General features: G+C 37.2%; 1 protein-coding gene across 3 annotated transcripts in view; it reads left to right on the top strand.

The window, feature by feature from the left end:
* GABRA3 (gamma-aminobutyric acid type A receptor subunit alpha3) overlaps positions 1 to 25,978 on the top strand; it is a 330,232-nt gene that overhangs the window by 94,325 nt on the left and 209,929 nt on the right. For all 3 annotated transcript variants that reach the window (XM_053201836.1, XM_015068025.3, XM_053201834.1), the window contains one exon: positions 10,677 to 10,842. In XM_053201836.1, coding sequence (XP_053057811.1) covers positions 10,703 to 10,842 — 140 coding nt within the window. In that variant the 5' untranslated portion in view covers positions 10,677 to 10,702. The remainder of the gene's footprint in view (positions 1 to 10,676; positions 10,843 to 25,978) is intronic.

Raw genomic sequence — 25,978 nt, 5'->3', positions numbered from 1 at the left:
AGATTATATAGTTTTTTCACCATTTGTGTCTGATAGGAAATATATCTTGAATCGTATTAATCCCAAGCCAGGAAGCCTCAAATTTTAGAAGTATTCCTCTAAAGGAGAAGCCTACAAAAGAGATAGAGTAGAAATGGTCGGAGGTGTAGTATAACTAGCATGGTAACGTGGAGCTCAAGGAATTTCAGAGGATGAGGTTTTTATCAGTGCTAGAAAGAGGGAGAGGAGGAAAAGGGAAATAAATAAAGGAGGAGGGAAGGTAGAAAGAAGTTTAATCCAATAGGTGCTCTAAGATGTGGTTTATATTTTTAATGCCAACATTATTGGTGATCACTGACATAGCAGTTTTAGTGAAATGATCACACTGAGATAATAGTTTCACTGAAGTGGTCAAAGAAGAAGGTAGAAAATAGTTTATAAAATAATAAATAGAAGAGGAGTAAGTTGAGATTAACAATTGTGAATTACCCATTTAAAAACCTTGATAGAGAAAGGGAAGAAGATAACTAAAAAGGAACATATTAATAGGATATTTTTTTTAGGATGAGAGAAACTTGATTATATTTATAGTCTAAAAGATTGTCTAAAATCTAAGGTTGACAGGTAATCTTTAAAGGGACAGGTTAATATTACTTTCTGAAATGAATGGAAGAGAAAGTAAGTATAAGTATAAAAATGAATAAATTTTATAGGTTGGGACAGGGCTGATGTCTTAAATTGGGTCCCACAGAAGCAGGTTCTGAGATTAGGATTTATGTGAAAATGATTTATTAAGAAGCGTTCCCCAAAAAAACCTATAGAGGAGTGGAAAGTGGAGCAAGGAAGGGAAAGAGAACAAGCAAGAATATGTCAAGCCAAATATTATGAGACAGTGTTAGTCACATCTCAGTTTTGTCCCCATTGGGATGCTATAGTATTTGAACCTCTGCACATGCCAATCCTGGTTAAGGGCTATTCTAGGTCGGTGACTCAAATTTCCAGGCACTTCTGATTTTCAATTTGCACAGACAAAGAGATGAAGATGGTACTTGTTGAGAGAGTCAGTGTATATGAAACTGATAAAGAGATTTAAAAGGATATAAGTAAAGCACTGTTAGTGTCTCCTATGGATGTTTTGTCCTTGATAATCTTGGATTTTTACTAAAGAAAATGCAAATTTCCTTGGATAGGTAACTTGGGAAAGAATGACAAAAGTTTAGAACAGTTGAGAAGAGTAGGGAAGAGAGCTGATTCATGACAGATCAAAAGATCATATAATGGTGCTGGCATTGGAGACAGGTTTGTCCTACAGCTGATTTGCATGATTGTGGAATTTTCTTAAGCATCACTCACCAGTCCAAGGGAACACAGATTTTTTTCATTGGTCCAAAGAAGTATTTCTGGGCAAATACAATGGAAGTTCAGATATATAAAGTGCTGGTAAAAGAGTGATTTTTTATTTGGTTCAGCCTTGAAATGAAAAGAAGTAACACTATGCAACAGCAAGAGACTAGAAGATGATGGAAGTACCAATAGACAACACTAATTTCAAAGAGTGAATAGACTAGAAGTAATATTTAAAAACTAGAAGAATAACAGAATGACAGAAGGTAGAGATATTGTAGTTTAACACTTGTGATGTGTGAGTAATTATGCATAAGATACAGAATGTGTCTATGGGCACAGATCTGCCATACTGGAAAAGAAGAGAAAGTCATGGGGATTGTGTAGGTCAAATAATCATGATAGATACATTATCAACATCAATAATGAAATACTGAGGATGATGGAAGGACATAAAAAGTGTGAGCTGAACACTGTTTTTGAGTCAGTGTGAAAAGGCTACAAGGAGGTTGACAGAAGACTAATGAAGGCACAGAGTGATACAGATAGGTGGCATGAACCTCAAATGACAAGGAGTGTGTGCACACAGAGGAGGAATAATTTCAAAGTGGCATCGAGGATATGAGACAATTCTGATCCTGTCCCTCAGTTGCATGATGTATGGGAATGTGCACATCTACACTTAAGAGGAAAGTTATTGAAGTAGTGTTTTTTTAAAATGTTTATTTATTTTTGACAGAGAAAGACACAGAGTGTGAGCAGGCGAGGCAGAGAGAGAGAGGGAGACATAGAATCTGAAGCAGGCTCCAGGCTCTGAGCTGTCAGCACAGAGCCCGATGAGGGACTTGAACTCACAAACTGTGAGACCATGACCTAAGCCAGAGTGGGATGCTCAACCAACTGAGCCACCCAGGTGCCCCAGTGAAGTAGTGTTTTTGATGTCAACCCAAATCCATTTATAGAAAGGAGAAAGGGAGATTTTTCTGTTCAGAGGTTGAGGACATAGGATCATTTGTTTTCCATAAAGTGAAAGATTGAAAAAACATGGGGAAAAGGCTTTAGGAGGGAAAGATAGTCTTAAGAATATATCTCTGGGAAGGAAAAGATGTCTAGAATAGTGTAGGCATGAACTCCGGAAAGTATTTTCTCTGTTTTTCAACAAATATTTTATTGAGTAGTTACCATGTGCCAGGCACTGTTCTGTGGCCCAGAAAAAGATATAATGTTTCTGTACTAATGCGGCTTATATCTAGTGGGGGAAACAGAGAATAAATATACAATGTAATTTTATGCAGAGCTGTATCCTATAAAAAATGGAACTGGGTAAGGGAGTAGAGAGAAATGAGGAAGAAATATGCAGTTTTAGATAATAGTAATCAGGGAAAGTTTCTCTGAAGTGCTGACACAGGACTAGAATCCTAAAAAAAGTGAAGGAGTGAACCAAACTGATATATTGAGGAAGAGCATTTATCACAGAGGGAAGAACAAGTGCAATGCCCCTAAGGCAGGAACATCTTGGGCGTTTTCCAGGAATAGTAGGAACATCAGTTTAACCTAATATGAGTAGGGAGAAAACAAGTAGAAAGAGGTGAAATTCATAGTTAGGCAGTGTACAAATAAAATATATTCTTATAGGCCATGGCAAGTACTTTGGATCCAATGAAAATGTACATAAAAAATTGAGAATGGGGTGATATAATCTGATTTATATTTGAAAAAAAACACCTCATTCTGGCTGCTGTGCAGAGAATGCACTGTAGGGGGCAGGAGAGGAAGCAGAGAGACCAGTTGGGAGGCTACTCTGGTTGTAAGAGATGATGGGTTATACCAGCTTGTGGGCACTGGAGGTGTTAAGAAGTGGTCAGAGTCTGAATCTGTCTTGAAGTCACAAGGATAAACTGATAGTTTGGATGTAGGTTATGGAAGAAAGAAATCAAAGTAAAAATGTGGATTGGATATAGGTGAATTTGACGTGGGGTATGTATGAGAGAGGAGTTCTTGGTCTAGTGTTCTTCTCTTTATTTGATTTTTGGTTGTCTTGTTGACTGCTGTATTCCCAGCACCTAGAACAGTACCTGGTATTTAAATGGTGCTTCAGAACTTTTGAATGAATGAAAAGAGTGGTTTCAGTGGAGTAATAGGTGAAAATACCTGATTGGTATAAGTGGTGTGAGAGAATGAGAAGTGAGGAAGTTGAGATAGTGATATCAAAAATTATTAAAATGAGTTACCATAAAAGGAAGAAAACATGTTAGGAAAGGGTTGGAAGGGAATATAGGTCAAGGGAAGGCTTTCTTTTTTAAATGATGGATGATATTATATCATTTTTTATGCTACAGGGAATGAGTCAGTGGAGAGGAGAAAACTGATAAGTGTGGGAGAGATTAAAAAAAATCACTGAAGTAAAATCCTTGGGCAGGAGACAGGGAATGAGATCCAGGGCACATGTGGAAGGGATAGTATTCAATAACAGCACAGACACCCCTGGTAACAATGGGGAAGGTAATGTATATGGCTAAGATCCAGATAAGCTGGTATAATTGATATTAAGAAAATGAAACCTTCTGATTGTTTTACTTTTCTTGGTAAAATAAGAAGCAAGGTTGTCTTCTGAGAGTCTAGGAGGGGAGTTACTGGAGACTTAAAAGAAAGTAAAAAAATAATAATAGCTGTTTCAGAGAGTGGAAGAGTAAATTTTTTTGGCAAATGTAAAAGGATCATGGCACATTTGAAGTATGGTGAAGAAAAATTTAGACAGACCAGTCAAGCATAATTATGCATTTTTCTCCAGCTATATTTAGCTGTTCATTTGCAGGCAAAAGGATGGATTTAACCAGGGTTTATGTTTTTCCAGGAAATTACAATAGAGTAAGAGAGAAGCAAGTGTGTTGAAGATACATACCAGAGAATGGTTTTAATGATATTAATTATGAACTATGTATGTAACCCAAGTACAGCAAGAAAGGAAGTAGGAACATGAAGGTGATAATGGGCAATTTAAAGGTGGCAGGATCAAGGGATTAAAGATGAGAATGCTAAGTCAAATCATTCATTCAATGTCAGATTTCTGCGTGGTATATCAAGAATTGGCACTAAGATGTTTCTGGCTCCAAAACTTTTAATAATGGCTGTGCTTTGAAGCTAAGTGGATTTATATGGCCTCAAATGAAACTCTTGTGACACACTGAGGCAAAGAAATGTGAGAATTGGCTTTGTAGTATCTGAGTAGCAGCTTGGGATGCCTGTTCAGGTAAAGTAGTGGCAGATAGTGCCTCATAGCATCCAATAGGGGAGTTGGTTGGCAGAGTATCAGTATCTGGTAGTTTCTAGACACTGAGGTAAACAATATTTAGGAATCCTAACTGAAGAATATGCTGTAACAGTGCCTTGTACATAGTAGGTACTCAAAAGTTTGTGATAAAATGAATTTATATTTGGACAGGACTTAGCAGCAGACTCATCCTGGTAACAAGTCTTTATCCAGGCATCTTATGTATATTATTTAATCTTTAGAATTCTTATGAGGATCGTTATCCCCATTTTACATGAAGAAGGAAGTCTTCAAAGCCTAACACAACTAGTATTTGGTAGTACTAGTAGTCCCTTGATCTGGTGGGTTCCAAAGCCTATTCTATACCCTATCCTTTATACTATCTTACCTCATTTATGGATGTGACTTTTACAAAATGACATTCATTAATTAACTATTTATTAAGTATGCATTATTTATCAGGCATTCTTCTATGCATTGGGCATATATCTGTGAATAAAACAAGTAAAATGTCTTGTCCTCATTGATCTTATATTCTACTGGAATAACAGACAATAATAAAAATATGAAATATATATTAGAAGCACAAATGAGGAAAAATAGAGCAGGCAACTGCATAGGAAGTATGTGGGATGTAAGGAAGGATTGAAATTTTAGACAGCGTGGTCAGGGAAGACCTCAATGAGAAAGGTTATAGTTGAACAAAAACAGGAAGTGAGAGAAGGAGCAAAGTATCTTGAAATTAGATGGAAGAATATTCCCAGTAGAGGCAATAGCAGTTGCAAAGGCCCTAGAGCTGGAGCATGGCTGGAATATCCAATTGGCAGCAAGGGGGCCATGGTGGCTGAAGTGGAGTGAGAGAAAAGGGTAGTAGAGGATAAGGTTAGCCAGCTATTTGGAGATTAGATCATATAGGTCTTTGTAGATCATAACATGGCTTTTGATCTGGGAAGAAATTGGAGGATTTTGAACAGAAGAGAGATGTGATCTGACCTAACACTATTAAAGTTCACTCTGTTGTATGTATAGAGAAAAGACTGTAAGAAGAGCAAGGACAGAGTCAACAAGCCCAGTTAAGAGGCTTTTACAATCATATAATGAGCCAGAGTCATAGCAGCAGGGGTGACAACCAGTGGTTTTATTCTGGATATGTTTCTTTTTAAGTAGAATGCCAATGAGATTTTCTGATGGATTGGATGTGGAGTATGACACAAGAGGAGTCAAGATGACATCAGAGTTTTTACTCTGGGCAAATGGAAGGGTAGAATTACCATTACCTGAGATGGCAAAGACTATAGGGGGACTTTGTGTGTGGAGGCAAATGAATATCTGGACCTCAGATTTTAACATGTTAGGCTTAATATACTTCTCAGTAATCTTAGTACAGATGTGGATTGCAGAGATATCAGATATAGAGATATTAATTTACAAGTCATCACCTTATAGATAGTATTTCTCTCTGATTTGTTACTTGTACTCTTTAGCTCTTGAGCAGACTCAATTGGTTCAGTAACCGTTTGCTATTTTGGCTGTACAATCACGTATTATGGTGCCTTAAGCATGTGTCAAAATTGTGTGTTCATGTACCACAGACAACTCATTCTAACACCAAGATTATCTTAGCCTGCACACGGGTTGTGCCTCCTATTTCATAGTCAGTCTGCTCCTATTACAGGCATCTGCTATTAAGCCCATGGTTATCTGAATATGCTCATTGGTTGTAAGTTCATAGGTCATTGGTGTTTATCCATGTGCTGTACTTATATAAGCATACATCATGGTTGTGTACTTTTGCAATGTGGCCTGGCTTCTTTACACTAACTTTAAAACTAGTATTAGGTTTACACTCTGTTCATGCAGCATAGTGGTTTAAATAGCCATGTTATTATGTGATGTTTCCTTGCTGTATTTTTCACTTTATTCACTATGGTTGTATATGCTATATTTCTTTGTTCATATGCTATAAATAGCTATTTATTCACTATTGATCATGATAACTAAAAATGTCAGTTCTTCATTGTGGCCACTTGCATCTGTGTCTTAGCCCTTGACTCTAGTGAAAAAAAAATTGAGCATGTCTGTTTACTTTTGCACCATAGCCTTCTGTTCTGCACCATGCAGTCCACTTAGCTAGCATGGCCATCTGCTCCTAAACCATGTCACTTAATTCCTGATCATGGTTGCTATGATACACACATTGTGTATGCACACATCATGGTTAAGAACTGTTATACAAAATACCTCTTCACACACATCATGGTTATCTAGGTATACTTTAGTTGTCTCCAGCTAAAGGCTGTAGCTGAAGGCTCTTTAAGTGTTACAGTTTTTAGTTTATGCACCATGGTCACTTGAAAATTCACCAAGCTTGTCATAAGAATTTTAAGGGTCTGATGTCCTACAGTCCTTGTTTGTGTTTGTTTGATGGTCATCTGAGCATGTGTCATGGATGTATGTTCATTTAATGTTAATATCTGCTAATGTGCCACATTTTTCTATATAAATACAAGGGCTGGGGCTGGTTTTGTACATATTTGATAACTTTCTAAGGCTACCTGTTCCAGTAGCATTTTTTTAATTAAAATTAATTGTGGTAAAAAAACACATAACAAATCTTAACCATTTTTATTTTTTATTTTTATTTAATTTCTTAATGTTTATTTATTTTTGGGAGACAGAGAGAGAGAGAGCCTGAGTGAGGAAGGGGCAGAGAGAGAGAGAGGGAGACACAGAATTAGAAGCAGTCTCCAGGCTCTGAGCTGTCAGCATAGAGCCCGACACTGGACTCAAACTCATGAACCATGAGATCATTACCTGAGCTGAAGTCGGACACTTAACCAACTGAGCCACCCAGGTGCCACAAATATTAACCACTTTTAAATGTACAGTTTATTAGTGTTAACTATATTCACATTGTTGTGAAATAGTCCAGTGGCATGCTTTTGATCATGTGTAATGTCTTAAGGAAGTGTTTATGAAGGCCCCGTTCTCTTGTTCAGTGATTATTAGGCTCATGTGCTATGGTTTTCTGACACATACTATGGTCAAATGGTTTTATGCACAAATGTATTCACATGAATTATAATAATAATGTTTATTAACAAAATGTTATGTTAGTTGGAGGACACATATTATGTCTAATCTCTTCTATAAGTGATGGCTATCTTCTCATAGTTATGTGAACATGTACCTTAGTCCGAGTTCATATAAAATTGTCTTTTATGCATCATATGATATATCATAGTTTTCTGCTTCTAAATCATGGACATTTGCTTCTGCATCACTGGCATCTATTCATAGTGTGAGGACTAAAAATAAATGCTTGTCTACCATAATCATAACCCATAGTATATAGTAGGATAGTGTAGTTGAAACACACATACTGAGTCTCCTTGCTCATGCAGCATGGCTGTCTTGTCATATACTCAGGATTATTGCTCATGTACTTATGTTTTCTGAGCATCCATCATAGTTCTGTCACATATTCCATGGATTATTTTTGCAATTTGGCATTCATGTACGATACCAAGTCTCTTTGTTCCTGTACAGCAATTGTTAATTTTGTATCATGACTATTTGAGCATTAACATTTATCATGTAATCATACAACATTAGATTATGCTAAAGAACTGTAGATGTTCAAGCATATATAATACTGTTCCTACTATAGATGTTTCTCATGCCCCAGAATCATCGGTTCATGCACCATAATTTCTTACTTATATGCTACGGTTTTCTGAATTGTATGGTTTCTGTTCATTTCTGTAAAATGACCATCAACTCTTGTACAGTTAATAAATAATGAATGTCACAGCCCATATACTAAATTGAACATAAAAAATTGCTGTTTTTGTAAAGCAAACATTGTCAAATATTGGCATTTTTTTATGACACAATCTAATGTTATGACTATTTCTATCTGTAATGTGGACATTTCTTCATGTCAGAAGTTCATCTTTTCCATATCATAGTTTTCTATGCCTGTACCAGATTCTGTTGAAGGAGACCCATAGTTGGTGTATTAAATTAAGAATATGCAGGGGTGCCTGGGTGGTTCAGTTGGTTAAGTATCATGACTCAGGTCATGATCTCGTGAGTCATGAGTTCGAGCCCCACATCGGGCTATGTGCTGACAGCTCGGAGCCTGGAGCCTGCTTCGGATACTGTGTCTCCATCCCTCTCTGCCCCTCCTCCACTCATGTTCTGTCTCTCTCTCTCTGTCTTAAAGTAAATAAACACTAAACAAATTAAAAAAAAAATAAAAAGAATATGTGGATTATGATCTGATAAACGAAGAGGCATGAACCACCCACACAAGGTCAACAGGTAGCTCCCTCAGCATACAAGCTTCTATTTTGCAAAAGTGAAAACCCTGGGGTTGTTTTGATTTGCAGGTGCAGTTTTAATACGTTCACACAAAAGAAATAAAGTCACAAGATTCATTTACTTACAAATCCCAGAACAGGGAAGTAGAATGAGCTGGGGGAATGTCAGTCCTCCATCCTAGGTCACAAGCTAGCAGGAGATAAAAAGCAAGGTCACAAGTACTTGTTACTTATGAGGTGGTTGGGATGGAGATCACTAACTTTTTGTGGGCTCAATTCTAAGTGGTTATTTGAAAAGATGCTGTGGGAAAAGCAAAGCAGGAACTTCTGGTAGAAATCCTAAGCTTGGGTCCTTATCTAAATATCCAGACTTGGGGTGCCTAGATGGCTCAGTCAGTTAAGCATCTGACTCTTGATTTTGGATCAGGTCATGATCTCATGGTTTGTGAGATTGATCCTGTGTCAGGCTCCAGGCTGACAGCATGGAGCGTACTTGGGATTCTCTCTCTCTGTCCATCCCCCTGCCCCCACTCTCAAAATAAATGAATAAATTTAAATGTCCAGATTCTGGGTATGAGCAGGGTTGCCGTAGTATAAAATGCCTAGGCAGCAAGTCAAAATAGATGTTTTCTCATCACAAAGATTCAAGAAGACAATTGAGTATAGAACATAATGTCTGTTTTTTGGGGGGTGGGATAAATTTAAAAAGACTTGTTCTTTATCTTCTTATCAACCACAATAGCTCTCCACTAAGTATCTGTTTTACATATTAGTCCCTTGCATAAACTTTCCTTGGAAAAATAGTTTTATATCCTTCTATTCTCACTGGAAGTGAAACCACTGATAGGATTTAAAAAGAGTATGCTATTGGATCAGAATTAGGTATCATTCAAGTGGTTGGTGTCTTAGACTCAAGCCATAAGTTTCATAGATGGCAAGAAAGTGCCACTTTACACTGTTTTCAAACCCCATGTCTTAGGTAAACACCCACCAGTCCAGAGTTCATAAAATAGCCTTGCACATAGGCAACTCTAAATAACATAATTCTATAATCACTATAATTTTCTTACCTTTTTAAGGGTCTTCTGTACCAAGAGGTCATGCTTGGATTTCTTCTTTATGTTGTGGCTTCTATATGGGGCTGACTTGGCTCTCAAATATCTCTTTATGGGGAAACATTACATTTCTATTCAAGAGCCATGGTGTTTCATCATTCATCATTTTCTAAACCTGATTCAGAGGAAACAGTTCATCTACTCCAAGCCCTTTGATACTTTGGAAAGTTGCTTAATTTTATCAAATGAGAATCACTCCCAAAAATGCTATAAAGAGATTTCAGGTCTTAAAATTCTAATATCACCTACAATGTTACACATTATGTTAACTATGGCAAAGGCATTGGAGGAAAATGAAGACATGAAGCATTATTTTAAACTCTTGAATTATGAAAAAAGTAACTGCAGCTGAGAGAAGACAGGGAAAGAGATGAAACTAACCTATGACTCCAAATTACTGATTTAGAGCTCTTTACTCTTTCTTGAATGGACTTTGGAATATTCAAGAAAGCAATATGTTGGGAGTAAATTTTGGTGGCATTGATGAACTGGGGAAAGGGAATTGTCTCAGTAATCATTTAGTAACTGGATACTAGGGAAGTTAAATGGCTCTAATAGAGTTGAATAAAATATTTTTTCCCGGTTTCTTTTTTGTCTTCTACCCCTTCTCCTTCCTCTTTTCCCTGAACGTGAATCTCACAGGTCTCTCCAAGTTGGTGCCTAAGAAGATGATAGTTACACAAATGAGTCACTTCTACACAAGCAGCCTTGGGCTTCTTTTCCTGATTAATACTTTTCCTGGAACAACTGGCCAAGGGGAATCAAGACGACAAGAACCTGGGGACTTTGTGAAGCAGGATATTGGCGGGTAAGAATGTTTAACTCCTAGAACAAAAGAAAACTGTGATAAATTCTTGCCTTAGACCAAAACTTTTGATTTTTTTCTCAGATGAACTTAGGTACTCCTGTTCCTGATGCTAAGACATTACATTGTATTTTAAAAAACATCTTCATCTCAGACTCTCAAGGTAGAAATAGATCTCAAAGGTCTTTTTGAGCAACTCTCTAGCCCATGTTTAAATTCCCTCTGTAACATCTTAAGAGCAGTTCTCTCCAACCATTTGCATTCAGTTGTCTCTTTTCTCTGTTAGATCTTGTCCCTTTTTATTGGCTCTGTCCCATTGGCTAATGTCCCATTAGCATTTAAATGTGATCAAGAATCTCCCATGTTAAGTTTTAAAATCCTCCCTCCAAATAGTGCCTTAAATCCTTTCTCCTCTTTCCAGTTGTACTTCTTGAAGAAGTAGTTTTTTTTACCCTTTACATACTCACCTCTCATCCATTCTTCCACTGCTGCACTCTGACTTCCAACCCCACGACTCTAATGCAATATCTGCAACCAAGGTGGCCAATGTTGGCCCTGTTACTAAAATGAACATTTGTCTGTTCTTATATTATTCAACATTGTAACTTTTTTTAGTATCATGTAGCAACATTCAAACTTGTTGATTCTTCCCTCCCTCTTTAACTCCCTTTTCTTGTGAAATAACACACACACACACACACACACACACACACACACACATGCATGCATAAAATAGAAATAAGTGGTTTAAGAATAATTCCTTCTTTTACTTCAGAGACAATTTCCGTTTCTTAGATTAAGTTCTCTAGAATCAGGGCCTGAGACAAGGATTCAAAAGCATATAATTTATAGAGAGTGTGCTCAGAGAAACTTGTAAGGAAGCAAGGAAAGCAAGGTCGGGAAGGGGAAAAAGTAAAGGAAAGATGTGATTTCATTTGAAGTATAGCCTCCATTTGACCCATGGGAATGAATGGCACTACAGATTTGGCCTACATTCAGGCAAGGGGCCTGGACTTCTGTAGACACTTCTTAATCAGCCATTGCCCGTGGGCTGCCTGGAGGAAGGCATAACCTCCCCAGTATTTTCAGGTGAGGTGATTTCCTTCAGCCGATGTTAATACTTGAAGTAGCAGAGGGACAGTTTCACTGGTCCAGTAAAAGAGGGCTGGACATAGTACCAACAGTAAATAATACACCTATTTTTTTCATACTTTTATGGCTATGCTTTCTATAGTATTTTCCACAATATTACACAGCTGTATTAAAAGCTTTTGTGATATAAAGATCTTTTGTAGTCTTTTTGATAATCTTCTTTTCCTTTGTTCACCACTAATGTGTTGATGTTTTTCTTTATTTTGTTTTAGGTGTTCTTACCATACAGACTCTGAGTGATTTAATCTATCTCCATGACATCATAACCTTCTACATATGCCTATGACTCTTAATTGTCACTCCTAATTTCTCTTGAATGTCAGACCTCTATATTTATTTATTGGACATGTCCACTTGGCTGTTCCATAAACTCCTTGAACTAAGTATGTCCAAAGTAGTCTCATCATCTCCATCTCTCTCCCCCACTCTTAACAATAACAAAGCAACAAACAAACAAACAAACAAACATGATATGCTCCTCTTCCAGTTTCCTTATTTTAGTCAATAACACTACTATGCACCCCATTGCTCAAGCCAGAAACTTGGAATCATCTTTGCCACTTTTCTACCCTTCACTTTCTATATTGAATTATTCATCAAGATATGTAATTTCGACCTCCCACATCTTTGGATTCATTTACTTTCCTCTAACTTTTCTGCTACCACCCTAGTTTAGCCCAATATTGTCTTCCATTTGGACTACTGTAAGTCTCTAGTTGGTCTGGGGCACCTGGGTGGCTCAGTCAGTTAAGCGTCTGACTTTGGCTCAGGTCATGATCTCACTATTTGTGAGTTCAAGCCCCGCATCTAGCTCTGTGCTGACAGCTCAGAGCCTGGAGCCTGCTTCAGATTCTGTGTCTCCTCTTCTCTCTGCTCCTCCCCTGCTCATGCTCTGTCTCTCTCTGTCTCTCAATAATAAATAAACATTTAAAAAAAATTTAAAAAAGAGTCTCTAGTTGGTCCTACTTCCTAACGTCTTGCTCCCACCCAAACTAACCTCTACTCTGTAGCCAATATTTTTTCTACAATGCATGTTGAGTCATAGCTATTCTGTTTAAAGTCATTTAATTGCTTCCTATTGTCCCTAGACTAATGTCCAAATTCCTTTACATGATTTTATAAGGCCCATTGTAACCCAGCCTCCTCCCATCTTGGCAGTCTTATTTCTTAGTCACCAAACTGTGTTCCTCAACTGTATTAAACTTCTCTTGATTTTAAAACTCCATTTCATTCAGAGAATATTATTATTAGAAATGATCCTCTTAGCCTTGAAATATTTAAGTATTACACAAGATCTCTTATTATTTGGTGGTATCTTTTGTGTTGTTGTTTTATACTTGGCTACTGTCCCATATTCTTGGAAGTATGTTCCTAATTATTTTTGCAGAGTTGATTATCTTAATACACTGAGTCTTTCCGTCTGTCAGCATTTTCAACAGTAATTCCTGGGGCTGAGGGCTACAGACCTAGACAAATATGTCCTTAGAAACTTGGCCAATGAAGCTCTTTTTGTTTTTCACTCCAGACTGGAAATATAGACTAATTCTGTTTTATTAACTCCTCATGAATCTGATTTCATTGGGCCATGAGGGATGGAAGTTCTAAGTACATGAACTTTATTTTTTTCAAGTGTTAAAGTCTTTTAAATTGTAACTCTGAGAATAAAGTTCTTTTAAAAATGTATTGCATTGTTTCTTATAATCTTAAATACAAATTTTGAAAGAAAATAGTCTCTTGGTGACTTTATGATCATCATGAAGAACATTCATTATGTTAATTCTATGTTCCTATTTTTCTTTTTGTGTCTCGATGCTCAGTGTGAATTGCAGCCTCTCCTGCTTACAGTTTTTTTTTTATATCCTATTGATTCTTAGAAAACCAGATAGCCAAAACTTTTAGTAATTATATTAAAGAGGAGGCCAAGAAATCCTCCTTGAAAAAGCTAAGAGAAGTGATTGGATTTAATACAAGGGCATTAAAATATTTTTTGTGGGGGTTGCTTTCTTCCAAGTCCAGGACAACTGATGTTTTGGAGGGATGAAACTAGTAAAACCTTGGCTCTAAATATTAAGGTCGGCACTGCATTTGTATTTGCTATAAAATAAGAAACCAAAACAACTTTAAAATATGCGGTATACATTGGTAGTTCTGATACTTACCAAAGCTGCTTCTTTTTGTCTGCTTGTTTTCAAAACTTCTTAATGATGTTTTTTGTGTGTTGAAAAAAAAATCCATTTGCTGTATTATTTTATCCACTTCTTTTTTACTTCAAGTTTTTATTTAAATTCCAGTTAGTTAACATATAGTGTAATATTAATTTCAAGAGTAGAATTTAGTAATTCATCACTTACATACAACACCCAGTACTCAACACAGAAAGTGCCCTCCTTAATACCCATCACATATTTAACCACTCCCCCTGCCCTCCTCCCCTCCAGGAACCCTCAGTTTGTTCTCTATAGTTAACAGTCTTTTTTATGGTTTGCCTCTCTGTTTTGTTCCTCTATGTTTATCACTTTTGTTTCTTAAATTCCACCACTTATGAGTGAAATCATATAGTATTTGTCTTTCTCTGACTTACTTTCCTTAGCATAATACACTCTAGCTCTATCTACATCCTTGCAAATGACAAGATTTCATTCTTTTTTATGGCATATATATATATATATATGTGTGTATATATATATATATATATATATATATATATATATATATATATTCCCAACATACTCTTTCTCTCTCTCTCTCTCTCTCTCACACACACACACACACACACACACACACACACACACAAGCACAAATAAATAAATAAAACATTAAAAAATAAACATTAATTTTTTTTAATAAAAGAAGAACTAGCTCTTAGTTTCATTGATCTTTTCTATTGTTTTTCTGGTCTCTGTTTTTACTCTGATCTTTGTTATTTCCTTTCTTCTGCCAACTTTGGGCATAGTATGTTATATTTTTAATTCCTTGAAGTTGTTTATTTGAGATCTTTCTTATTTCTTAATCTAGGCCTTTATCACTATAAATTTTTCTCTTAGAACTGCTTTTGCAGCATTTCCTATATTTTGATATGTAGTGCTTCCATTTTTGTTTGGTTCAATATATATTTATTTCATGTTTGATTTCTTCTATGTTGTTCAGAAACATATTTTATCTCCACATATTTGCAAATTTTTCAGGTTTCTTCCTGTTATTGATTTCTAGTTTCATGCTGTTGTGGTAGAAAGATAGTTGATATAATTTAAAAATTCTTAAATTTTAAGACATTTTCTGACCTGTGATCTATCCTGGAGAATATTTTACGTAAACTTAGAAGAATATGTATTCTGCTGCTGCTGGATGGAGTATTCTGTACCTATTTTAGGTACATTTGGTTGAAGGTGTCATTCAAATCCATTTTTTCCTTATAAACATTGGGGTACAAGTGCCCCTATGCATCAGCACTCCTGTATCCCTTGGGTAAATTCCTAGAAGTGCTATTTCTGGGTCATAGGGTAGGTCTATTTTTAATTTTTTGAGGAAACTCCATACTGTTTTTCAGAACGGCTGCACCAGTTTGCAATGTTTATAGCAGCACTTTCAACAATAGCCAAATTATGGAAAGAGCCTAAATGTCCATCAAGTGGTGAATGGATAAGGAAGTTGTGGTTTATATACACAATGGAATACTACTTGGCAATTAGAAAGAATGAAATATGGCCTTTTTTTAGCAATGTGTATGGAACTTTAGAGTGTTATGCTAAGTGAAATAAGTCATACAGAGAAAGACAGATACCATATGTTTTCACTCTTATGTAGATCCTGAGAAACTTAACAGAAGACCATGGGGGAGGGGAAGGGAAAAAAAGTTAGGGAAGGAGGCAAACCATAAGAGACTCTTAAAGACTGAGAATAAACTGAGGGTTTATGGTGGGTGGGAGGGAGGGGAAAGTGTGTGATGGGCATTGAGGAGGGCACCTGTTGGGATGAGCACTGGGTATTGAAACCAGTATGACAATAAATTTCATATTAAAAAAACAAATCCATTATTTCCTTACTAATTTTCATCTGAATTATGTAGCCATTGTTGAAAGTGAGGTATTGTAGTGCCCTGTTATTGTTTTTCTGTATATTTTTTCCTTCAGATCTGTGAATAATTTTTTAATATATTTAGGTGCTACAATATTGAGTGAATAGGTGTTAATAATTATTATATACTCCTGATCAATTGACCTTTTTATCATTTTATAAGGGCCGTCTTTGTCTATTGTGACAGTTTTAGACTTAAAGTATATTTTGATTTATCTAAGTGTAACTTAGATATAGCTACCCTCTTTCGGTTTCCATTGGCTTGTAATATGTTTTTCCATCCCTTCACTTTCAGCCTGTGAGTACTCTTAATGCCTAAATGAGTCTCTTGTAAGCAGCATATAGATGAGTATTGGTTTTTTTATCCAGTCTTTTTGTGTCCAACTTAATCAATTTCCATTTAAAGTAATTATTGATAGATATGAGCTTACTATAATCACTTTGTGAATTGCTTTCTGACTGTTTTGTTGTTCCTGTTTCTTTCTTCACATCTTGCTGTCTTTTGTTGTGAGTTGATAAATTTTTGCAGTGGTTTGCTTTGATTCTTTTCTCTTTATCATTTCTGTGTCTATTATAGGTTTTTGCTCTGTTACCATAAGGCTTTCATGACATATCTTATAGTTATAATAATCTATTTCAAGCAGATAACAGCTTAACTTCAGTTGCATAAGAAATTTTTATGTATTTACTTGTCCCCCTGACAGTTTATGTTGATATTCCCATTTGAATATTTTTATATTTTGTATCTATTAATGTAATATTGTAGCTATAGCTATTTTTGAATACTTTTATCTCTTAACCTATATTCTAGGTTTCAAAGTGACTTATACCCCAATCAGTATTTTGAATTTGACTATATTTGTACCTTTTCCAGTGAGTTTTATACTTTTGTATGTTTTCATATTAGTAATGAGCACATTTTTATTTCATCTTGAAGAACTTCCTTTAGCATTTCTTGTAGGGCAGGTCTAGTGGTTATGAATTTCCTCAGCTTTTGTTTGTATGGGAAACTTTTTATCTCTCCTTTATTTCTAAATGACAGCTTTGCTGGGTAAAGTACTCTTGGTTGACAGGTTTTTTTTCTTTGAGTATTTTGAAGATATCATTCCACTTTCTTATGACTAATAAGGTTTATGCTGAGAAATCTGCTTATATAGTCTTATCAGAGTTTACTTGTATGTGATTTTTTTTATTTTGCTGCTTTCAAGATTCTCTCTTTGTCTTAATTTTTGAGAGTTTGATTATAATGTGTCTCAGTGAATATCTCTTTAAGTTGAATTCTCTTTGAAGATCTTTGAGTTTCCTGTACCTGGATAACCATATCTCTCCCCAGATTTGAGAAATTTTCAGCCATTATTTCTTTAAATAAAGTTTCTGTCCCCTTCTTCCTCTCTTCCTCCATAATGAAATATTGTTTCTCTTGATTATGTCCCACAGTTCTTGTGGGCTTTCTTCACTCTTTTTCATTCTAATTTATTTATTCTCCTCTGACTGAATAATGTGAAAAGATCTTTTCTCAAGCTCAAAGATTCTTTTGCCTGATCAAACCTACTGTTGAAGCTATCTATTGCATTTTCAATTTCATTAATTGTATTATTCATCTCCAGAATTTGTTTGGTTCTTTTGATGATTTCTAGTTCTTTGTTGAATTTCTCATTTTGTTCATGTATTGTTTTCCTGAATTCATTAATTTGTTTATCTGTGCTCTCCTGAATTTCACTGAACGTCCTTAAAAATCATTATTTTGAATTCTTTTTCAGTTAACTCACAGATCTCCATTTCTTTGGGTTCAGTTACTGTAGTATTATTTTATTCCTTTGGTGGTGTCATATTTCATTGCTTTGTCATGTCTTTGATGGATTTGCATTGATGTCTGCCCATTTGAGCATGCTGTTACCTCTTACAGTCTTTTAAAAGTGGCTTCAGTAGTAAAAGACTTTCACCTAGAGGTGGCTCTAAGGGTGTCAGCTGGGTGTGATCCAGCATCTTTGGTTCCTGAGAAGGCACAGTGGTAAAGTCTGTCCTATTCATTTGGCTGATGTTGCCATTGGCCAGACTTTAGGGATTTTCTGTGGTTAAGGCTTCAGAGGCTCTGCAGGTAGTAGTACCAGGTAGGGCTATCTATGTATTCAGAGGCGAAGGCTGCTAGGGTCTTCCTGTTCTCCCCTTTCCCTTTTGTTGCCCATGGGAGGAGGTTCTAGCCAAGAAGATCCTTTCCAGTGCCTGGATGGATGTCCTGACACTCCCAGACAAGAAGATCCTTCCCAGTGCCTGGATGGATGTCCTGACACTCAGAGCCCTTGGAGAATTATTGGAACCAATGTTGTAGAATCAGGTTCATGTGAAACTACCACAGAATCTTTGTCTTGGGGCATAGGCACATTTGCTGTAGCTATGGTACTGGTGTCTAGGGTGTGGGCCTATGTAGATATATCATGGAACCAGTACCTAGGTCTCAAGGGCTCACTGCTATAATTCCAGCTGGTGGGAGAGAATGCAGCACTGGCATTCAAGCCCCGAGATGACAAGGTGCAGTTGTGGCTTGGGTCCAGGGATAGGATGCTGTGGTAGCACAGCCTGGAGATGGTGAGTCAAAGTTTCAACTATGTCCTCCAAGGGCAGTCACAGGATGGCAGTAGCACAACTCATGGTAGTCTATGAAAGGCATATGTTGGGATTTAGGGAGCTGCGCACAGCAGTGGCAGCACAGCCCTGGCAATTCCAGTTCAGAGCCATGTGACCTAGGATCCAAGGGATGAAGCTCAGGGCAATGAGCTTGGCTCCAGCTATGATGGGTCAGAGACCCAACTTGAAACCTTAGAGGTAGGATTCAGGTCAGCAGTAGCACCCTGGCAATGATGGTTTACAGTCTTCACCTGGGGACTTTCAGGTGGAGCTCAATGTAGAAGCAGTCTGGTCCCAGCAATGGGTCAGAGCTACAACCTACCATTGGGCTGGGGAAAATGGGGCTCAGGATAGTAGCAGCACACCTGGAAATGATGGGGCATGGCCTGGAACCCAGGGGGCAGAGTTCAGGGAAGTGACAGCCCATCTCAGCAATGACAGTTTAGAGTCGACCTGAGATGGGGGTTGGCCAGGACAGTAGTAGCACTCTTTGCAATAACAACCCAGAGCCAGGACATGGAACCTGGTGAGTGGGGATAAGGAAGTCAGCAGCAGGGCCCAAATAATGGCTTTCAAAGCACAACTTGTGACCTGGGGGGGGGGGGGACTCAGGGTATTGGAGGCTGCCCTGGTAATGGTGAGACAAATGGTGACCTGGGGACAGGGGTTGGTAAGAGCAGTGACAGCTCCAGTTTCATGTACGATCAGGTACTCTGATGCCAGATCTCTGAGAATAGGGCATAGCAGCAACTGGGCCCCCTGAAGGTAAGTCTTACCTCGGAAACAGCTCCAGCCTGGGGGAGTAGATGCAGACAGGGGCATTCCATGCTCTGTAAGCTGAGATCAGCATCAGTGAAGACTGTGGGAGATGTCTATAGCAAAAGCTGCAAATATTCACAATGGTGAGGCTTCCTAGGGTTCTCCTGCTCTCCTCCCTGTGTGGTGAACTCCTTATGAGGGCATTCTTCCAGGCGTTGAGCAGATCCTGACTAGGGGATGGGATGATACAGGTAACATTCTTCCTGTACTTTTCTATGTGGCCATCCTCAATTTTTTAGCTCCTTGGATTTTTTCTGGTTATTTTTTATCTAGAGTTTTCCCTGCGCTATTTTCTTCAGTTTATAGTTGTTTATGGTTCTTGTTAGTTTTCTTCTTTTGTTGGGGTGAGATGAGTTTTGGGATTTCATAGCCCTCCATCTTGCTGATGTCATTTTCTGCACAGTAATTTTAATTTTTTTAAGTTTATTTATTTATTTTTGAGAGAGAGATGGTGAGAGAGAGGGGCATAGAGAGAGGGAGAGAGAGAGAGAATCTAAAGCAAGCTCTGCCCTGGCTCAAAATCATGAACTATGAGATCATGACCTGAGCCAAGATCAAGAGTCAGGTTTTTAAATGACTGAACTACCCAGGTGCCCCAAATTTGTTTTATTTTTAAATATGTTTTCCCTTAGGAGACATACAGTATTAGGGAAAATGCCATCCTTTTAATGAAGTAAATTTCTTTTCTCTTTGGGTTGTTATATGAACTGTATCAGCAGCTCCACATCTGTGCTTCTCCTGCTTCCCCCTGAAATAAGGATACCTAGGTCCTCAGTGTAGTTAAACTAATGCTATTACTACCAACATTCTGGACTTAATCCCAAAATGGTCAGTGATCTTAATTTTGTCCAAGAGTATAAGTGTGCCTGTATTTTTTTATGTTAATAGATCTATTGAGATATATTTCCATGAACATAAATTATTTTTAAAAGACTAAGAAGGTTTGTTATACCACTTTAAATTGAAATATAGTTCTCATACAATGTTATATTAGTTTCAGGTATACAACATAGTGATTTTTCAGTTCTATACACTAAGCTATGCTCACCAGGATAAGTACAGTTATCATTTGTCACCATATAAAGTTATTACAACATTATTGACTGCATTCCCTATGCTGTACTTTTAATCCCCATGACTTATTCATCTTACAACTGCAAGTATGTACCTCTTAATCCCCTTCACCCATTTTGTCCATCTCCAAACCCCTACCCCCTTGGCAACCACCAGTTTACTCTCTATATTTATAGTTCTTTTTCTGTTTCTGTTTTTTTTTCTTGTTCACTTGTGTTTCATTAGATTTCATATATAAGTGAAATCATATGATATTTGTGTTTCTCTGACTTATTTAATTTAGGCCCATGCTCACTTCAGCTCCAGACATCTTGCTAGGGTTCCCCTTGTGTGGAATGCCCTGAGATCCCTCAGCTTACTTTCACTTCAGCTTCAGCGGTTCTTCCAGAGTGCCATCTGTGTGGCATGCCACAGGACCCCCCTCTGGTCCTGCCCATCTCAGTTCCAGAGGCCCTAAAAGGGTGTCTCCAGAACAGTGCCCTGAGATCCCCAGCCCACACCATCTAGAGCACCAGTCAGCCAGCCAAATCCATAAGGCACATGCAATTTATAAAGGGGACATACCTACACAAGGAAATTCCTTCAAATTTAGGAGAAGTAGCTCTTCGATTTGTGAACACAAACACAGAAGGTAAAGCAAAATGAGGAGTCAGAGGAATATGCTCCAACTTAAAGAACAAGACAAAACTTCAGAAAAAGAAATAAATAAAAAGTGCCCATCTTTATTTTGTTTATGTTGAACGGCACTTTATATAAAAATTTTTATTGTATTTTTTTTTGAGTTCATGGATTTAGAAACTTTTTAAAATATAATTTATTGTCAAATCGGTTTCTATACAACACCCAGTGCTCATTCCAAGTGCCATCCTCAATGCCCATCGCCCACTTTCCCCACTCCTCCACCCCCATCAACACTCAGTTTGTTCTCAGTATCCAAGAGTCTCTTATGGTATACCTCCTTCCCTCTCTGTAACTTTTTCCCCCCTTCTCCTCCCCCATGGTCTTCTGTTAAGTTTCTCAAGATCCACATATGAGTGAAAACATATGGTATCTGTCTTTCTCTGCCTGACTTATTTCACTTAGCATAATACTCTCCAGTTCCATCCATGTTGCTACAAATGGCCAGATTTCATTCTTTCTCATTGTCAAGTAGTATTCCATTGTATATATCAACCACGTCTTCTTTATCCATTCGTCAGTTGATGGACATTTGGGCTCTTTCCATAATTTGGCTATTGTTGAGAGTGCTGCTATAAACATTGGGGTATAAGTGCCCCTATGCATCAGCACTCCTGTATCCCTTGGGTAGATTCCTAGCAGTGCTATTGCTGGGTCATAGGGTAGTTATATTTTTAACTCTTTGAAGAACCTCCACATTGTTTTCCAGAGTGGCTGCACTAGTTTGTATTACCACCAACAGTGCAAGAGGGTTCCCGTTACTCCACATCCTCGCCAGCATCTATAGTCTCCTGATTTGTTCATTTTAGCCACTGACCAGCATGAGATAGTATCTCCGTGTGGTTTCAATTAGTATTTCCCTGATGATGAGTGACATTGAGCATTGTTTCATGTGTCTGTTGGCCATCTGGATATCTTCTTTGGAAAAGTGTCTATTCATGTCTTCTGCCCATGTCTTCACTGGATTATTTGTTTTCAGGTATGGAGTTTGGTGACTTCTTTATAGATTTTGGATACTAGCATTTTATACAATGTGTCATTTGCAAATATCTCTTCCCATTCTGTTGGTTGCCTTTTAGTTTTGTTGATTGTTTCCTTTGCAGTGCAGAAGATTTTTATCTTCATGAGGTCCCAATAGTTCATTTTTGCTTTTAATTCCCTTGCCTTTGGAGATGGGTCAAGTAAGAAATTGCCACATCTGAGGTCAAAGAGGTTGTTGCCTGCTTTCTCCTCTAGGGTTTTGATCGTTTCAGTCTCACATCCAGGTCCTTAATCCATTTTGAGTTAATTTTTGTGAATGGCATAAGAAAGTGGTCTAGTTTCATTCTTCTGCATGTTGCTGTCCACTTCTCCCAGCACCATCTGTTAAAGAGACTGTCTTTTTTCCATTGGATGCTCTTTCCTGCTTTGTCAAAAATTAGTTGGCCATAGTTTTGTGGGTCCAACTTCTGGGTTCTCTATTCTATTCCATTGGTCCATGTGTCTGTTTTTGTGCCAATACCATACTGTCTTGATGATTACAGCTTTGTAGTAGAGGATAAAGTCAGGGATTGTGATGCTTCCCTCTTTGGTTTTCTTCTTCAAGATTACTTTGGCTATTCAGGGTCTTTTGTGGTTCCATACAAATTTTAGGATTGCTTGTTATAGATTTGAGAAGAATGCTGGTACAATTTTGATTGGGATTGCATTGAATGTGTAGACTGCTTTGGGTAGTATTGACATTTTAACAATGTTTATTCTTCCAATCCATGAGCATGGAATGTTTTCCCATTTTTTTTGTGTCTTCAATTTCCTTCATAAGTTTTCTATAGTTTTCAGCATACAGATTTTTACTCCTTTGGTTAGGTTCATTCCTAGGTATTTATGGTTCTTGGTGCAATTGTGAATGGGATCCGTTTCTTTATTCCTCTTTGTGTTGCTCCATTATTGGTGTATGAAAATGCAGCTGATATCTGTACATTGATTTTGTACCCTGCAAGTTTGCTGAATTATGTGTCAGTTCTAGCAGAGTTGGTGGAGTCTGTTGGGTTTTCCATGTAGAGTATCATGTCATCTGTGAAAGTGAATGTTTGACTTCATCTTTACCAATTTTAATGCCCTTGATTTCATTTTGTTGTCTGATTGCTGATGCTAGCACTTCCAACACTGTGTTAAACAACAGTGGTGAGTGTGGACATCCCTGTCATGGTCCTGATCTCAGAAGGAAAGCTCTCAGTTTTTCCCCATTGAGGATGCTTTCGCTGTGGACTTTTCATAAATGGATTTTATGATGTTTAAGTATGTTCCTTCTATGTGGACTTTCTTGAGGGTTATTATTAAGAAAGTGTACTGTATTTTATCAAATTCTTTTTTGCATCTATTGACAGGATCACGTGGTTCTTTTCTTTTATAAATGTGATGTATCACATTGATTGATTTGCGAATGTTGAACCAGCCCTGCACCCCGGAATGAATCCCACTTGATCATGGTGAATAATTCTTTTTATATGCTGTTGAATTTGATTTGCTAGTATCTTGTTGAGAAGTTTTGCATCCATATTCATCAGGGATATTGGCCTGTAGTTCTCTTTTTTGCTGGATCTCTGTCTGGTTTGGGAATCAAAGTAATGCTGGCTCATAGAATGAATCTGGAAGTTTTCCTTCTCTTTCTGTTTTTTGGAACAGCTTGAGAAGGATAGGCATTATCTGTTCTTTAACTGTCCGGTAGAATTCCCCAGAGAAGCCATCTGGTCCTGGATACTTATTTGTTGGGAGATTTTTGATAACTGATTCAACTTCTTTGCTGGTAATGGGTCTGTTCAAGTTTTCTTTTTCTTCCCGTTTGGGTTTTGGAAGTGTGTGGGTACTTAGGAATTTGTCCATTTCTTCCAGATTGTCCAACTTGTTGGCATATAATTTTTCATAGTATTCCCTGATAATTGCTTGTATTTCTGAGGGGTTGGTTGTAATAATTCCATTTTCATTCATGATTTTACCTATTAGGGTCATCTCCCTTTTCTTTTTGAGAAGCCTGGCTAGAGGTTTATCAATTTTGTTTATTTTTTCAAAGAACCAACATTGGTTTCATTGATGTGCTCTACAGTTTTTTTTAGATTCTATATTGTTTATTTCTGCTCTGATCTTTATTATTTCTCTTCTGCTGGGTTTTGGGTGTCTTTGCTGCTCTGCTTCTATTTCCTTTAGGCATGCTGTTAGATTTTGTATTTGGGATTTTTCTTGTTTCTTGAGATAGGCCTGGATTGCAATGTATTTTCCTCTTAGGAATGCCTTTGCTGCATCCCAAAGCATTTGGATTGTTGTATTTTCATTTTCATTTGTTTCATGTATTTTTTAATTTCTTCTCTAATTGCCTGGTTGACCCATTCATTCTTTAGTAGGATTCTCTTTAACCTCCATGCATTTGGAGGATTACCAGACTTTTTCCTGTGATTGATTTCAAGTTTCATAGCATTGTGATCTTAAAGTATGCATGGTATGATCTCAATTCTTTTATAGTTATTGAGGGCTGTTTTGTGACCCAGTATGTGATCTATCTTCGAGAATATTCCATGTGCACTTGAGAAGAAAGTATATTTTGCTGCTTTGGGATGTAGAGTTCTAAATATATCTGTCAAGTCACCTGGTCCAATGTATCATTCAGGGCCATTGTTTCTTCACTGATTCTCTGTCTAAATGATCTGTCCATTGTTGTAAGTGGAGCATTAAAGTTCCTTGCAATTACCACATTCTTATCAATAAGATTGCTTATGTTTGTGATTATTTTTTTTTTATGTATTTCAGTGCTCCCAAATTCAGTGAATAGACATTTATAATTGTTTGCTCTTCCTAATGGATAGACCCTCAATTATTATATAATGTCCTTCTTCATTTCTTGTTGCAGCCTTTAATTTAAAGTCTGGTTTATCTTAAATATGTATGGCTACTCCAGCTTTCTTTTGACTTCCAGTAGCATGATAGATGGTTGTCCATTCCCTCACTTTCAACCTGAAGGTGTTCTCAGGTCTAAAATGAGTCTCCTGTAGACAGAAAATATATGGGTCTTGTTTCTTTTTTTTATGCATTTTGATACCCTATGTCTTTTGGTTGAAGCATTTAGTCCATTTTCATTCAGTTTTATTGTTTAAAGATATAGGTTTAGAGTCATTTTGTTATCTGTAGGGTTCATGCTTATTATGATGTCTCTGGTACTTTGTGATACTTGCAACATGTCACTTACAGAGACTCCCTTAGGATCTCTTGTGGGGCTGGTTTAGTGGTGATGAATTCCTTCAGTTTTTGTTGGTTTGGGAAAACCTTTATTTCTTCTTCTATTCTGAATGACAGGCTTGCTGAATAAAGGAGTCTTGGCTGCATATTTTTCCTGTTCATCATATTGAAGATTTCCTGCCATTCCTTTCTGGCCTGCCAGGTTTCAGTAGATAGGTCTGCTACCACCCTTATGTGTCTACCTTTGTATGTTACAGTCCATTTATCCCTAGCTTCTTTCAGAATTTTATCTTTCCTTGTATTTTGCCAGTTTCACTATGATATATTGTGCAGAAGATCTATTTAAGTTACATCTGAAGGGAGTTCTCTGTGCCTTTGGAGTTCAATGCCTGTTTCCTTCCCCAGATTGGGAAAGTTCTCAGCTATGATTTGTTCAAGTAAAACTTCAGCCGTTTTCTCTCTCTTCTTCTGGAATTCCTATGATATGTGTATTGTTCTGCTTTTGAATCAC

The sequence above is a fragment of the Acinonyx jubatus genome, chromosome X, assembly GCF_027475565.1.
Source record: "Acinonyx jubatus isolate Ajub_Pintada_27869175 chromosome X, VMU_Ajub_asm_v1.0, whole genome shotgun sequence".
Classification (NCBI taxonomy): Eukaryota; Metazoa; Chordata; class Mammalia; order Carnivora; family Felidae; genus Acinonyx; species Acinonyx jubatus.
Note: the sequence above shows the minus strand (reverse complement) of the source record. Positions and strands in the feature narration are given on the sequence as shown.